Raw genomic sequence first — 15967 nt, 5'->3', positions numbered from 1 at the left:
CCAAGCGTCTGACTAAGTATGGCCCAAGGTTAGCAGAAATTACACGACAAGAAAAACAGCTATTTACCCAGAGGCAAAGTCTTTAATGGATTCTCTTCCCCCTAGGTCAACACGCTTCAGGCTCCATCAAGCAGGGATTACGGCGGACAATTTCAAAAGAGGACGGGGCAAATACAGGAACCTGAACATGTCCGATTATTTGTGTCTCCTGTTAAAAAAAAAACAGCAGAGAACTAACAAAATTCTATTAAAGGCCAAGTTTTTATGGATGATATCCATGCATGCATTGATTTTCATCTGAATTCATGAAAAAGAACTAAAGAAGAAATTTTGTTGCCCTCCAAGAAATACCGAAAATGGGAAATTCAAATAAGTCATAAAATTCTATCTCTTCAGTCACAAAACAAAGTTGTTATTCTGTCACAAAACAAAGTTGTTAGCCTCCATAGCATGCCAAAAACCGGGGGTTTTGGAGGTCTTCAGGGTCTTCGGGAGCTTCTATGTACTATTTTCTGATTGCATATAGACAACATAGCCGGCCTGGTTGAATTAATTTAGTGGTAGAATCACTCTGTCTTTAGAACTGGGCTGAGTCTGCAGAGGATGTGATCCATAAAATTTAGATGCTTTGGCCTAATCACTCTAAAAGCAGGGTGGTCCTACGTTTAACTTGTCGTAAAATATCATCACTTTTAGGGATGTTGTAAAAAAAATGCAAGGAAAAAGAGGCGAACTGTTCTGTCCAGATTAAAAAGGTACGATAACAGCAAGGCTTGAAATTCATTTTTAGGAATAGGTGCAATGGTGCACCCAGCCTAAAAAATTAGGTGCACAAAAAAATTGTTGAGTGCACCATATAAAACAAAATAAGTAGAATGTCAGGAAAAACTAATTATGTTTAATATCTAAATTCAAATGAAAGCACTAGTAGTACAAGAATGATTTTATTATTTTTCTGACACTTGGATGTTAAGAATATGCTGTATACATAACTAACTACTAACATCTTAACAAACGAAAATGTACGAAAACCTGTGCACCCAAAGAAAAATTGCTCCAAGGTGCACATGCACCCAGTACTGTAATTCTTGATTTTTTTACTGTACTGATACTAGTATGTTCACTGTTTTCATGATCACTGTCCCTTCTGTACCATGAACTTATCATTACAGTTAACAAATAATTCCCGGACTTTCTTTTTCCTGCACCTGTTGCCACCGTGAATATATAGTTCCGTGAACATGTCCATTTTTCTCAGACCGTGAACTTTTGCTACCGTGAACATAAAGTGAATTCGAGCCCTGAAACAGCATTTAGGCCACAGCAACTTGAGCAAGTAATTTTCGCCTGATTTTAGAAAAAAACAAAAAACAAGAAATTTTGTTGCCTTCTGACAGTGGTCACCATGCCAAAAATAGGCTAAGATGTCTGTTGCCATGCCAGAAGGTGGATGGTAGATAAGAGAGGAGACAAGACAAGGCTTTGATTTTATGTTTTGTTTCTTACTTTGATGCAGTGATATGTGATGTTGGCTGTGTATATGTGATGTTCCCATTTAATCAAAACCATTTGTAGTATTGTACAATGATTGAGTCAAAATTTCAAAATGTAAGAACCTTGTTTTTTTTGGCCTGCCTTGTTTTTTTTAGCCCGCTCGCATTAGATTTGGAGTCTGCGGAGGATGTCATCCATAAAATTTACTTGCTGTGGCCTAAAGTGAATTCGAGCCCTGAAACAGCATTTAGCCGATAATAATAGCAGACAACGGTGAACTGGAAGAATCAAATTAGTATTCCGTCTCAGGCCGTAAAATTTGATGGGATCACCCGTCGTCAATCCAATTATCTCACAAGAATGAGGTCACTACAGTTAATATATGCCAAAACAAACAAGCAGCGTTGAATGTAAGGTAAACATTATGCAAATGAGGTTGACATGGAGGTTAAACATAAGACCAAGGTAAACACTTCAGAAGGGGGCCTGAAACACATGAATATGATGAAAGAAAAGTAGTTTAGCTCTTTACCCTTTTGTAGTGCACTTATAAACTTATGTTTATTTCAAGTAGAAAGTGTACCACTATAGAAAAACATATCTTACCATTGTTATTGTAAACAACATTCTTTTATACCTTTAAAAACGCTAGATATGTTTTGCATATTAGTAACGTATATTCTCCTTGATATTTGGTTAACTGTGACATATTTGTTTTACACTGTTTACTTTGTTAAAAACATCAGGCCAACATTAACGTTCCCCACTAAAAACTATCAAATCGTTTCTTTACGTACAATTTTTATGCAAGATAAATTACAATTACTTTAGAAATGTGATTATGCTATAAAAGTCTGATAGAAATTGGATGGTGTTGGGGCTCGAAATTAAAGGTGGTCCAATGGCCACTGTCCACGAAAAAGACACCTTGGAACATTTTTGGTACAATAGAAAAACATAAGAATGTCAGCCCTTCTTTTGTTTAACAGGCACACCTCCCAGCTTTTGGATCTGGAAAAGTCCACCCCAAATTTCTGTCTACTCTGCAATTATAGTGCGACTAGGAGTGAACATAGAAGCAAAATAAAGTCGACTTCAAGTTGAAGTCATACAATACCTCCCAAAAAACAGGTTGGTACAGTTCATCCTCACTTCGGGACAATATTGAAATTTATTTTTGGGACAGTGCTGGGACAATAGGAAGAAAATTTAATTTCGAGGCCTGTGGTGTGCTTTTTGAGTCAGCATTTTTAAACCTCTCTGGACTGCCTGTGTACTTCTTGTGACATCACTGCACAAACAAGAGTCCCATTCATTTGGCTGCTCACTGTTGTCATGCAGATCCAACCCACAAATTGTGCGCAGGACGTGCAAATATTAACAATTAGGGGTGGAGCGGGCACAGAAAGACAAGAGAAGAAGAAAAAAAATGGTCGAGTGGGAGGCAAATACCATCGATAAATCTAGAAAATAAGTCCAAGTGACAGACTATATTGTGGTCCCATGGAGAGAACAGGGATGATTTTTAAATCCCCAAGAAGATGTTGGATAACATTATTTTTTTCTGCTTTTCTGACTGAAGCCAACTGCCAACTAGATACTGGGGTGGGGACTTGTCAGAGAAGCCTGGCAGTCTAAAATTCAAGATGTCACCATTTTCCACCCCAAACGTCTGCTTGGAGATTAGCACAGGCGAGGAAAAAGCAACAAGTCAGTGTCTGTACTGTGTATAGCTTTTGGCTCGAAGCTCGGTGGAAAGAATGCTTCAAACCGCCAACCACACAATCCTCCCCTCGGGAAAAAACACACACGGGTAAAATGACATCCTCTACTTGAGTGATATATGTTAAAACGGCAGCACAACCTGTAGCGTTTTCGCAGTATGGAAACTACAAAAACGCGGCGTTGTGTGATGATGGTTTCTAACGCTGGAAAAAAAACGCCCGGGCCTCACGTGTTTGTGATTGTCGTTTAACAACGTTAATACCTTCCAAGAACGGCCTTCTTTGTTCACGCCGTTGGTGAGGAATATCAGAAGGCAGTTTTAGTGTTGTTGTAGCCTTAAAGTTTACCAAACGAGAGGAAAAGGCGGAGTTATGAGCGGAAGTTTTTACCTGAGCCGTGATATCGTTGGGAAGATTTCTGACGACGATCCTGCGCCGATTGTTGAATTCCGACTTCGCCCGGCTGAGTACCTCGCCTTTCTCCGCCTCGCTCAGCGCTGTGAGTGTCTCTTCTGGCTTCAAAACTACTTCCCCCGCTGCGGGGGCCCTGGCTGTCTTCAGACGACATGGTTTCAGCGGAATTGCCGTTCAAGTCGCTCTGAGGTGGCGGATCGCTCAGCAGAGGCGGTTTACTGTGGACTGCCGCCGCCATTTTGAAATTCAGAATTCTCCCAGCATACAGCGCGCCTACCCAAACCTTCTCACAACTAAAAATCTGACAAATCACGATTCAAAATTATTCATACGCGCATTAAATGATGACATAATCTAATTATAGTGTTGTCTCGAGCACATGTAGAATTGTTGATGAAAGGTTGTAGAGTTGACTGGTGTTTTAGAATTATTGCTAAAATGTTTGTTGTTTAAAACTTTGTAGTAACAACTGTTGCGCAATTAGTTAGTGCCACTTTTTCGCACGCGTTCAATCCAACTTTCTCGCACTAAGTTCTTTATAAAATTATCAATTTAATTGTTTAGTTCGTAGTTCTGAGCTGAATTTCTTTCCATTATTTTTATTCCTTCGGGGACCAGCAAGGGTTGGTCATGGTGTTACCATGGGTAGGTGGAAAAAGTGGTTCAGTCCGAACTTGTGTGGTGGGGAAAAAGAGTGTTTGCGTGTAGTTGCGCCTCCTTGCAGAAAAGGTAGAATCGCAGGCAGAAGTAAAACAACATTTTGTAATGGTTACATTTTGTTTATTGAAAGTGCACTATATAAAGGGAAAGAAATAACATTCAACTTTTTTAAGCTATTGAATCTGTCTCTTACACAAGTGTTATATATGATTATTTCCGTTGTAAATGTAACCCTGAACACTCTGCCACTTTACCTTAACCTGATTATTGTCATAGATAAGTAATTTTCACGTTGAAAATACAACACAGAGGTGTGTAATTTTTCACGTGGAAACACGGTAATACTGAAAGGTGCAGTGAAAAGAGCGTGCGCTAGATGGCGCTCTTGTAAGGCTGGTGTTGCAATACGTCGACAGACTGTTGAACTTCAACATACTACAACTTATGTACAATGTATAGTTACATGTCCGTCGATTTTCATAAAAATTGAACTTGGTAATAAAAATTAGTATCCTAGTTAGTACGGCCGACGGTCCCCAGCCTCCTTTGCAAGCGTTCCCGGAGCGGTCGGCTTTTTTTAAAAATTATTTTCTGATGAAAAACGCACACACTAGAAGTTCTGGCCACCAGCCCTAGAATACCCCCCCTTTTGTAGGGGGCCTATTCCATACATGCACTGATCTTAATTGACGTACTCTTTGATTTGTCCAAAAAATCGCACTTCGCGTAACCAAGGCTGCCAATAACCATACCGGCTGCCCGTTCGCGTGATGAGCAGCCGCCAGAACCGACCAACGGCAGAGAAGCCGCCGAACTCCTGCGGCGTGGTGCCGGTGACCGGCGCACTGGTCACTCTCAACACGTCTGTCCAGTGTCTGTCCGGTTTGCGAGTGGTCGATCTTTGGAACCTGAATGCTTTTACGTCATGGGTGACGTCTCCGAAGTTAGTGATGCTGATCTTAGAAAGAGTATATGGCACTTGAAAGTCGAAGGTGATGTACCATGGACCACATATTTTAGGCGGGTACGGGTTCCAGTAGGTCCCGTAGTTACTATCCAGAACCTTGTCAGGGCCATGATGACGACGGTAATGTGGGTCCTTTGCAGGAGTTGCATCAATTACCCAATCAGCGAACCCTCTCAGCCACGTAGAACCTTAATAACAAAACAAAAAAAAAACAAAAAAAAAACAATAAAGTGTTATGGCCAGGACGGGGGGCGATATCGACTTAAGACAACCTTTGCTGACGTCACAAGTGGGAAAATCACGTGTCCACAGCATTTGGGTCAGATAGCTGAGGAAGACTGAGTGATTCAGTCGAAAATTTCTGGTGAGTCAAATTTTGAGTTGGAGAACAGTTTACGTTTTTCATAATGTAATTTGCCAACTCAGATGAACTTTCATGCTAATACAGAAAGTGAATGTACTAATCGAACGAAACAGAATATATAATAATTAACCTAAACAAAATAGATGTGCTGGAGGAGAAATAAGCCTAATGGCTTCTTCTAGTCCTCCCCCATTTCAACTAAAAGCATAATAATCATAATAATAACAATATTAAGTTAAGGGAAAATAGACAACATATGAAAAATAGCAGTAAGTAAATACATCAGAATTAAATGGTAATATTACAGACGAAATAAATATTGAACAATAAGATTTGGCGAAAAATGTAATTCTGGTAGATAATGAGAGATAATGTAGATAATGTTTGTCTATATAGCTTGTATGTGGCAAATGCGACATTTTGGTGTAAAGTATACATAGGCCGATAGGGTTTAAGACCATGGACACACTGTGCAATTCAGAGATCCTGCGATTGAGATGAGCATAGAAGATACAAAGGAATGTCAAATATAGGAGCTGTTTGCTGAGTATCATAAGTTCAAGACACGTTGTTTGAGAGGGAATGCCTCTCCAAGGAGTTCAACAGTGCACTCAGTACTACCAACCGTTATTATAAGTCCTCAAGTCAGTGGTAGTCGGTGGAATGTTTGTCACAGTCCGCTGTTGTTCTCTGTAATCTGTGTTTAACATGTACTAAGTAACTAGAAGCTAAGGGCATGCAAAATTTGCTATGCAAGTCGAGAACATACATTGGAGTGAAAGTCATTTCTCTCAAGGCTGCAAAAGGACTGGGAACATACTTTTCATATTTCTTAACTTAAAATTGTAATGCTTTAGCAAATTATGAGGGAGAGAAACACGCACCCGAAAATACTATCAGAAGGTAAAAAAAGACATTTATTTTACCTTTTACATAGGTTGTGAGTCGTGTCTTTACTGAAGTTACCCGACCAACATCTGTTGGCCCAAGGCTTGTTGTAGACAGTTGCTGCTCTCCAGAATCTATGCAGACATTCAGATAATTACCTACACTACAGTTAAACTTAAAGTGACATTATGTAAGATTTTCACTATTTTAAACATCGTTGTTTTACACATTTGCTTTTGCTATAAGCCTACTTGGGTTCATAATGATATTTGGGGAGAAAAAGATCAACGTCGTTGTGCCGCAAGCCGCTGACGATACCCGAACAAAAACCGCTGTTTGTTTACATCCTTTTTAGGAGCCTCTTAAAAATACAGCGGGCCTGGCGCAACTTATTCTCGAGCTGCACTGAGTCGGCGGAAACATTTGGTAGTGATTAATGTACCTACCGTTTGTAGACGTTATTTCGAAACCTGTCATCCGTTTGCTCACAGTTGGAGTCGGGGTGAAAAATCTTTGCTCATCATTTGTCTTGTTTGTGTTGTCATTAAAGCCGTATGTGGACAAGTTCAGGTCCATTAAATGCCACAGTTCCTTTTTGAAAATGAAAAAAAAAACAGGAAAAATAAATGCATTATAGACTTGATAAAAATCTGTTTGTTCAATAATAATGTGAACATGACGTGACCGAATAAAAATCCAGTTCCTTTCTTGTGTTGGAACCAGTTTAAACTCTACAATTATGGATTCTACTAACACAGATGAGCTTTCATTCGAATATAGGACTTACATCCATGTTAATTACTCGATGCGACACTGACATCTCAGCGACAACAATGATAGTGATGACAATACAGGCTCCAATGCCAACTGCACATAAGCCTCTTTTCATCAACTTCCGGATCCCACCTGTAAAATACAACGAAACTTCGTCTACCGTAGATACCTTTGACCCAGTGCTGACGCCACAGTTCAAAGAAGCCACGTGACAAGTCTCACTGGGTCAGTCTACTGAGGAAGACCAGAGTGACTAATGGTCGAAAGCTCTAGGTGAGAGATTTTTTTTGTGCTGGGTCAAAAGTTTTAACTTTAAACAAAACTTCGTATTCTTTAAATCTGAAACACATATGACAATGGTCTCAGATCACTTTTTAAAGTAGTGTTAAAAACCCAAGCTGTACAATGATTACAGAATGTATTAAAGAATGGTATAAAACAACAACAATAATGATGATAATAATAACTAGAAAGGTAACATTTGCAAGGGAAATGCACAATGTTTACCTTTGCATATGGTCTGCTCTGTTAATTCTTACTCAAACACATTCATATATATGGTCAGACAGGAGTCTAAATCCTTCCTGCTATAAAATTACAACATGATGTAGCCCAACGCTAGTTACCATGGTAACAGACACAACATTGGTTCAGGTCATCGAGGTCACAGTTTGGAGAAGAGGACGAAACATGGCAAAAACAATATGTTTTCCTTCGGTAAATATAATAATGGATAATAAGACAATTACATCAGAGAAATGTAAAACACCAATGTCCCCCTTTTCAGATAACTTAATTCTAACTGTGATAACCACAAGGTCACCGGGCGTTACACACACAACGATCGTCTGGTAAACAAATGTACAAACAAAAAATGAAACTCTTGCCTTTAGCTGTCTGGCGCTCAGATCTAGCCGTCAGATTTGCAGAATTGTAAGACACATTTGATGTACTCCGTGGTGGTGTCGGCACGCTCGCTTCCAAATCTTCAGAATTGTAAAGCACGTTTGACGTAACGTTCATTCTTGGTGGTAGTTTTGGTATTTTTCGAATTCCTTCAAAACTTTTAGAATCATCATGCACATTTGACGTAACCTTACTTTTTGGTGGTAGTTTTGGTGCTTTTTCTTTAAACCCTTCAGAATCATCATGTACATTTGATGTAACCTTACTTTTTGGTGGTAGTTTTGGTGCTTTTTCTTTAAACCCTTCAGAATCACCATGTACATTTGATGTAACCTTACTTTTTGGTGGTAGTTTTGGTACTTTTCCTTCAAAACATTCAGAATCACCATGTGCATTTGATGCAACTTTACTTTTTGGTGGTAGTTTTGGTACTTTTTCTTCAAACCCTTCAGAATCATCATTTACATTTGATGTAACCTTACTTTTTGGTGGTAGTTTTGGTACTTTTTCTTCAAACCCTTCAGAATCATCATGTACATAATACAGTACATTTGAATTAGCGTTACGTTTTGGTGGTAGTTTTGGCACTTCTTGAAGTTCTTCTTCAAAATCTTCTGAATCATTTGATGGCTGTGGAAGCGTGGACACTTCCACCTCAACATGTGGAGAATTGTAATACACATCTGTTGCACGCCTTGGTGGTGGCGAGGGCACTTTTTCTTCAAGATCTGGCACACTGTAGGTAGGATTGTCAAACAAGTAAAACGCACCGTATGGTTCACCTACAGCTGAACTGTGGTCAGCAGAGGGATAGGAATCGGTGGATGCGGAGATTTTAACAGAATCAGAGCAGGCTTGTTTTCTAGTCGAGTGGTCGACAACATGTTTATCAGTACGTCCTGTGCTAGGCAGAGCTGCCCTTGGTGTGTGAAAATGTTCGTGAGTTTGCCTCTCTTTCCTCACACCCTGACGCCGATTATTTAAAGTCTCCATCTCAGTTCTTTCTCGTGTTGCTAACCATAGAAGACCAGCACTTCCATATCCCTAAATGGTACAAAAAAGAGACGATGTCGTTTGGTTGGTATGATGCGTTCAGTGAATTGAAATGCAGCAGAGCGCAGATGATATTCAATAATTCACACATACATATTTTCCATTCTTCGCCGCCATTTTGAAAATGGTTTCGTTCTCGCGAGAAGAGCGTCTAGCGGGAACGTAGGCGACTAGTCCAAGAAAACGAGTTTTTTTCGGATTTCTTTGCTAACACATGCACGTGACTCCGTGAGCAGTGGATCATGGGTTGCAGAAAGTCTGTGGCGCCCCCCGTCTCTGTTGTGTGTTATCTGCGTGACGGCACGGAAGCGGTGGATTGCTCATTCCTTGACAAAGACTGGAGTTGTGCAGTCGAAAATTTGGGTGAGTCCAATTTGTTGTGTTGGAAATTGACTTTTAAACTTGCTTCATAAGGGATCTGTGTTTATCTGTACGGAATTCCTGAATATTTAGGAAGTCCACTTTGCCCTACGATGATAGTGATGTGATCAATGGCGCGGCATAAGCAACACTTCTGGTCGTGTCGACACCAAAAAAGGTATAGCGTTGAAACAAAATAAACATTTTCATAACCCTTGGTTCTTGTTGTAACAGTCCATCAAGTTACAATAAAAAATATTCATATTTGATTATTTGACACTCCCCTTTGCATTATAAATGCAAAAGGACGTGGTGTATATGGGGTCAAAGTTCAAGGTCAGGTGGCAAGGTCAAAGCTATCCACTCAACGGTTATCATACATTTTTGGAAAGCTGTTGAAAAGGACTATCACATGAACTAAATCTGGTCTGGCCCATTCACGAGTTTCCTATCCCCAGAATGCATTGCGAAAACAGGGGTCTAAACCTCATTTGCATAGGACAGGAAGGCATCGGAATGATCCTGTTGACGTTAAACAGCTTGTTTTTCACTGTGTTTTGAGGTATTGGGGCATTTTATGCTCAATGTTAATCAAATTACTATGGGCTAAAGCGAATCTGACATCAAATAGAGAATGAACTGACATGTGACATTTTACCCTTGTTTAAAAAAACCTAAACTCTAGAAATTCTAACAACGATTGTGCATTTTCATCCCGTTCTGCAAAGTTCTTTCGTATTAGTATTGTATATTATAGCCTTATGGTATGTTACTTTGTTAACAGTCCATGTAATAAAGCACTAGATGTCATACACTGTACCATATATAGAGGTAGAACCTCCGTGATTGTACCTTTTACAATTGCCGTGCAATAAAGTTAACATAACATCATCTAAAGTGAACCACGCATTCAACTGGCACCTCTTACTTCTTGTATGAAGATGACAGCGACAGACGATCCTTACACCTCAGAACTGAACTGACCACGATGTTCCTGTCTTGGAAGCGAAGTGAAAAAAACAAAACACTGCGAGGGCCTCCAGCCTTTCTGTATAGACAAATTAACTCAATCACATGATGCTTAACAGTTTAGAAATTCATGTGCTGACGTAATAGGTGAAACGTCAGTCGAAAGATTTGTCTGCTGATCTGGCTTTTTTATTTTTTTATTTATTAATCTTGAGGGTCGCCCCTTCAGTTGACTATCAAAGACTGTAACGGCGTCAAAAAACAGTATACGTGCGAAACAACACGGTGGCCCATTTCTCTACGTCGCAAATGATTAGGTCGCGTACACATATATAGTTAACGTTACGTCGTAAATGGTACAAACCAGTGGTCACAGATTTAGGGTGGGACGTCAGATTTAGGGTGGGACACATTAAAGGTCACAGATTTAGGGTGGGACACAGATTTAGGGTGGGACACATTAAAGGTCACAGATTTAGGGTGGGACACAGATTTAGGGTGGGACACATTAAAGGTCACAGATTTAGAGTGGGACACATTAAAGGACAGACGCACAGCAAGTAGACTCACATTACTTAAAAAAGCAAGACACTCAAAAACAGCCCTTCCTGTCAAAACCTTGTTGACGCCTATGCCAATCGCGACACTTCAACTCCAACTCATACAAACCACTAACGTTTCACAAAGACTGTTACAAATATTCATACTTTCCACAAACTGTCAGAGATTTGAACATTTTGCCCCAAGAGATAACTGATACTGCGGAACCTACGAAGTTCAACGCTGCAGTACTACAACACCTGAGGACGCAGGAATAACGCATCGCACAGCTCCCCTGCACGCTTTACCCCAATCTAGGGGTGTTGTGCAGTACCCAAACAAGACAAGACAAGTTGCAGAATGAGCAGAATATACAGTCAAACCTGTATAAGAAGACCACCCTGGGGACCTAAGGAATCTGGTCTTCTTAGACAAGTGGTCTTCTTATCCAAAAAGCAGCCCAGTGACACAAGAAAACAAAGACACCAATTTCAAAGTTCACGTAGATTTCATCATGAAATAACTTTTTTTGCCTAACTTTTTTTAATTCGCACGCTCGCATCAGTTTTGGGGTTCCCAGGGATGTCATCCATATAATCAAATCAACATGGCCTAAATGTGGACTCCATTCCGCGTTGTCCTGACACGGCGCGAAAAACCATATTTAAGCATGCTTAAATCGTGCTTAAAGGCGGCGTAATTTCCATCTTTACGCACCTTTCCGGCAACTTTCCGTGTACGTAAACATTGTCTTTACGAGCCCTTTCCGTAATACTTAAAGATACGTATTTGCACTACTTTAGCGGTGCCTTTACGCACCTTTTATGTCCGTAAAGGCTTTGTAAACTATTCCTTTAAGTATTGTTTACGGACCTTTTTTGGTCGGAAAGCATGCGTTTACTTAAGATTTAAGAGGTCTTTTAGCTGCCTTTAAGTCCCTCGAAAACATTGTCTTTACGTGCCCTTTCCGTAGTACTGGAAAGATACGTATTTGCACTACTTTAGCGGTGCCTTTACGCACCTTTTATGTCCGTAAAGGTTTTGTAACCTATTCCTTTAATCACTGTTTATGGACAATTTTAAGCTTTAAGTTGCCTTTCCGAACATTTGGATCGGCTGTGCATAACCTTAACTTACGTCGGTATATGTGAATATGATGACAGAAACAGATATGATCTGAGAACAATTTATTGAGTAAAACATACAAAATACAATGATTCCTAATAAAATGTTTTAGAAGAAGATGTTAGCTCATACTATATTGTCACATTATTACGTATCCCTCCCCAGCTGCAGATTACGTATAATGAAAACAGTTCAAAATAATACATTCCTAAACTAAGCTCACCAATACAAGGAATTGGCTACTTGTATCTCCAAACATATATTTGATCAGCTCCCTCGTATACGGCGTTTTGTGAAAGATTTCTCCTCCGTCCTCCTGGCTGTTGTCAGACAGACCGAGCCGGGCCGAGAGTCGTGTTGTCGTTGCCGCTGCTTAGAAGCCCCTGGATTCTTTGCGACTGGGCCTCCACCAATTTCAACATATTCTAAAGAAGTCGAAAAATTTTTCTTGCCTTTCCTCGCTCCATGAGATTCTCAACTTCAGCCATAATGTCTCAATTAGAAGGAGGGTCGACGTATCTTCGAAATAGACGCCATAAAAATGAGTTGAGTCCGGTAGATTTGAACCTCGCTGTCTTGTATCCCATTGGGTACCGCCCTATCACATGACACGTTCCTCATTGGGTGTCTGCATATGGATACTTTGTAAGTTCACGCGAAGGACATGTAAGTTTTGTCATGCTTCACAAATAAAGCAAAATAAAAGTGTGAAGCCGGCTGGGCGATAAACTCGTTTATCTATTTGCCATTTGGAACATGGTTAGACGTTAAAAAACAAGCTACGAAACGGAACATTTGCCTTTCAGAGGCCTTTACGAAGTCGTAAAGTCAACTGAAATATTTTCCGACCTTTAATACTTCTTTACATATGCGGAAAGTTTCCTTAAATGTCTTTATATATTTACATCGTATTTAAGCGCGCTGAAAGGTGACGGAAAGGCGGACTTTGTCTTTCAGGGGCCTTTACGAAGTCGTAAAGTCAACTGAAATATTTTCCTACCTTTAATACTTATTTACGTATTGCGGAAAGTTTGCTTAAATGTCTGTATATATTTACGTCGTATTTAAGCCCACTGAAAGGTGACGGAAAGGCGGAATTTACCTTTCAGCAACCTTTACGAAGTCGTAAAGTCAACTTAAATATTTATCCACCTGTAATACCTCTTTACATATTGCGGAAAGTTTGCTTAAATATCTGTTTTCGTGCTGTGTGAGGGTTTTCATCGATAGGGGGCGTTGTTTTGGGGGTGTGAACTTCTATGTGAAACCATTTCCGGAAACAAAGATGGCCGCCGAACAGAACTAGGACGACAAAGAGGTTTGTTTTTGTGTCGTTTTGCTTTGAAAACCCGCTCATATTAACCAGTAACACACAGTTCTGTAATTCGACCATTTGTATGTCATATTATATGGGCTGTGAGCATTCGGAATTCACCATTTGTTGCTTCCCGGCCCCGGGTTTGCCTATAGATCCTCAAGGTCTACGAAAGTTGTGTGTTGAAAAAAATTGGTCGTCCTAATTTTTAAAATTCTAGTTTAATTGTACTGCCGTGGGGGAGTTATTGTGGTTCATAACTTTGTGACACTTCTAGTGATACAGGAAAAGGCTGATTGGAAGACTGTTTAATTTCATATAGGCTATAATTTTTGTGCTTTTTTGACAGGCCTCACATGAGGTCAAAGTTGAAGGAGGGCCTGCATGGCGTTTTTCGTAAGGCGTAATCAGGCCTTTTTAGACTTCGTAATTCGTAAGCAGCCTCCGCAAAAATCAACGTAATCCGTAATAAGACATTAGCCGCAAAGCGTAAAGTCCTAATCAGCTCTGAGACGTTAACATAATTCGTAATAATTCGGTGGCAAAAATTTTGCGTAATTCGTAGTCACTACCCCCCATGCAGGCCCTCTTGAAGGCTTGTTAACAGTTCTTGTTTGGCTTTGTTTCTGTTTATGTCTCATGAACTGGATAAATAAAAGATTGACAAAATGAATGGTGCATGTCAGAATGGAAATGCATGACTAAAGAAAGATTTTAAAATCTTTCCTTACTCCCCCCAGACCAGGCAGAAATGGAAGATTCCACCTGTGAAGGTTCTACCCTAGAACATCCTGGGAACAAGATGGAGTGGCCTGAACACCCTGGGAATGAGAGCAGCAGGGAGACCAAACCAACAGACAAAGGCGAACAACATGAAACGTGTGATGTGAACTTTCCCCAGCAAGACAGCAAATTAACCACACAGGCACAGGGCAGCAGAGGCCATGTGGGAAACCATGTTGCTAAAAACATTGGCGAGAAACCCTACATGTGTGGGGAGTGTGGGTTCAGGTCAGCTCTCAAGCATAACATCACCCAGCATATGAGAACTCATACTGGGGAAAAACCCTACAAGTGTGACCAGTGTGACTATTCTGCTGCAAAGAAATCCACCTTGAATCGACATCGTGTATTGAAACACACTGGAGAGAAACCTTACCAATGTGGGGAGTGTGAATACAGGACTGCTCTCAAGTTCCAACTATTAGAGCACACAAAAACTCATACCGGTGAGAAACCCTACATGTGTGGGGAGTGTGGATACAGGGCAGCGAAGAAATTCCACCTCTTCCAACACATGAGGGCTCACACAGGCGACAAACCCTACATGTGTGGGGAGTGCGGGTACAGGACAATTCACAAGTGCTCCATACTCAAACACATGAGAACCCACACAGGAGAAAAACCCTACAAGTGTGACCAGTGTGACTACTCCGCTGCGACTACATCTACTCTGGACACACACAAGGAAAGGCACCGCGGTGAAAAACCTTACAAGTGTGAGGAGTGCGGACACAGGACAGCCGTGAAGGGGGACTTGTATCGGCACATGAACATCCACACAGGCAAAAAACCTTACAAATGTCACCTGTGTGACTTCTCAGCAACTTGGAAATCTTCCTTAGACTCTCATCTAGTAAAGCACACAGGCAAGAAACCTTACTTGTGTGAACAATGTGGTTTTAGAACAGTACACAAGGGCTACTTGTCCGATCATATGAAAACCCATACAGGAGAGAAACCCTACAAGTGTGACCAGTGCGACTATTCGGCAGCACTGAAAAAATATTTGCTCCAACATCAAGCAAAACACAAGACTGAGAAGCCATATATGTGTGATAAGTGTGGCTACAAGACAGCTTATAAGGGCAACTTATCCCAACATATGGCAAGAGCCCACACTGGTGATGAAACATAACATAACAAAAGTCAGCAGTGTAACCTAACTGCATCATTGTTCTAGCAGCTCTCCACTGGTTAGGAAGCTTAACTGGTTTCCATAGTGACAGAGAATTCTGAGCTCCTATTGGTACTGTAGTTCAGGGAATGGTTCTCTGGGGTTAGAGTTGTATGGCAAGCTCTTGCGGCCCCTGACAGCAAGAGATCGTGTAATGTAGGCTCTGACTAGTGGTATTATTCTACAGGACAGAAATCCACTTTGGAGCAATTCGCCCACTCTCAATATCTGTAAACCCATGTAAGAAAAAGCTGTGAAAGTCTATTCTAGACCTACATTGTAGAAAATTCATACAAAGAAGATTTGAAAATTCATACAAAGGAAAACAGTTCTTGTGTAGACCTTGATTGAAATCATGTACAGATGTAGTTTTTGGCGACGTCTCATGGAGGAGCCTAATGGTACAGTATTGTGTGCAATTCACAAGAATTCTAGGAATTGTACAGGCATTTTGTAC

The 15967-nt window shown here is 40.5% G+C and overlaps 2 protein-coding genes across 2 annotated transcripts in view; one reads left to right on the top strand and one right to left on the bottom strand.

Annotated features, from left to right (window-relative positions):
* LOC109486109 (ribonucleoprotein PTB-binding 1-like) overlaps window positions 1–3901 on the bottom strand; it is a 48089-nt gene extending 44188 nt beyond the window's left edge. Inside the window, 2 exon segments of the mRNA XM_019789798.1 lie at window positions 3609–3753; window positions 3755–3901. Of these exon segments, the coding sequence (XP_019645357.1) occupies window positions 3609–3753; window positions 3755–3870 (261 nt within the window). The 5' untranslated portion in view covers window positions 3871–3901.
* Window positions 3902–13508: 9607 nt separating this feature from the next.
* Window positions 13509–15937, top strand: LOC109486140 (gastrula zinc finger protein XlCGF8.2DB-like). Its single transcript, XM_019789842.1, has 2 exons — window positions 13509–13556; window positions 14294–15937. The coding sequence occupies exon 2, from the start codon at window positions 14305–14307 to the stop codon at window positions 15469–15471; it is 1167 nt and encodes a 388-aa protein (XP_019645401.1). The 5' UTR covers window positions 13509–13556; window positions 14294–14304; the 3' UTR covers window positions 15472–15937.
* Window positions 15938–15967: the final 30 nt, after the last annotated feature.

This window comes from Branchiostoma belcheri, unplaced genomic scaffold, assembly GCF_001625305.1.
Source record: "Branchiostoma belcheri isolate BF01 breed outbred unplaced genomic scaffold, Haploidv18h27 scaffold8, whole genome shotgun sequence".
Taxonomy (NCBI): domain Eukaryota; kingdom Metazoa; phylum Chordata; class Leptocardii; order Amphioxiformes; family Branchiostomatidae; genus Branchiostoma; species Branchiostoma belcheri.
The sequence above is the reverse complement of the archived record's forward strand: the minus strand, read 5'-3'. Positions and strand labels throughout refer to the sequence as shown.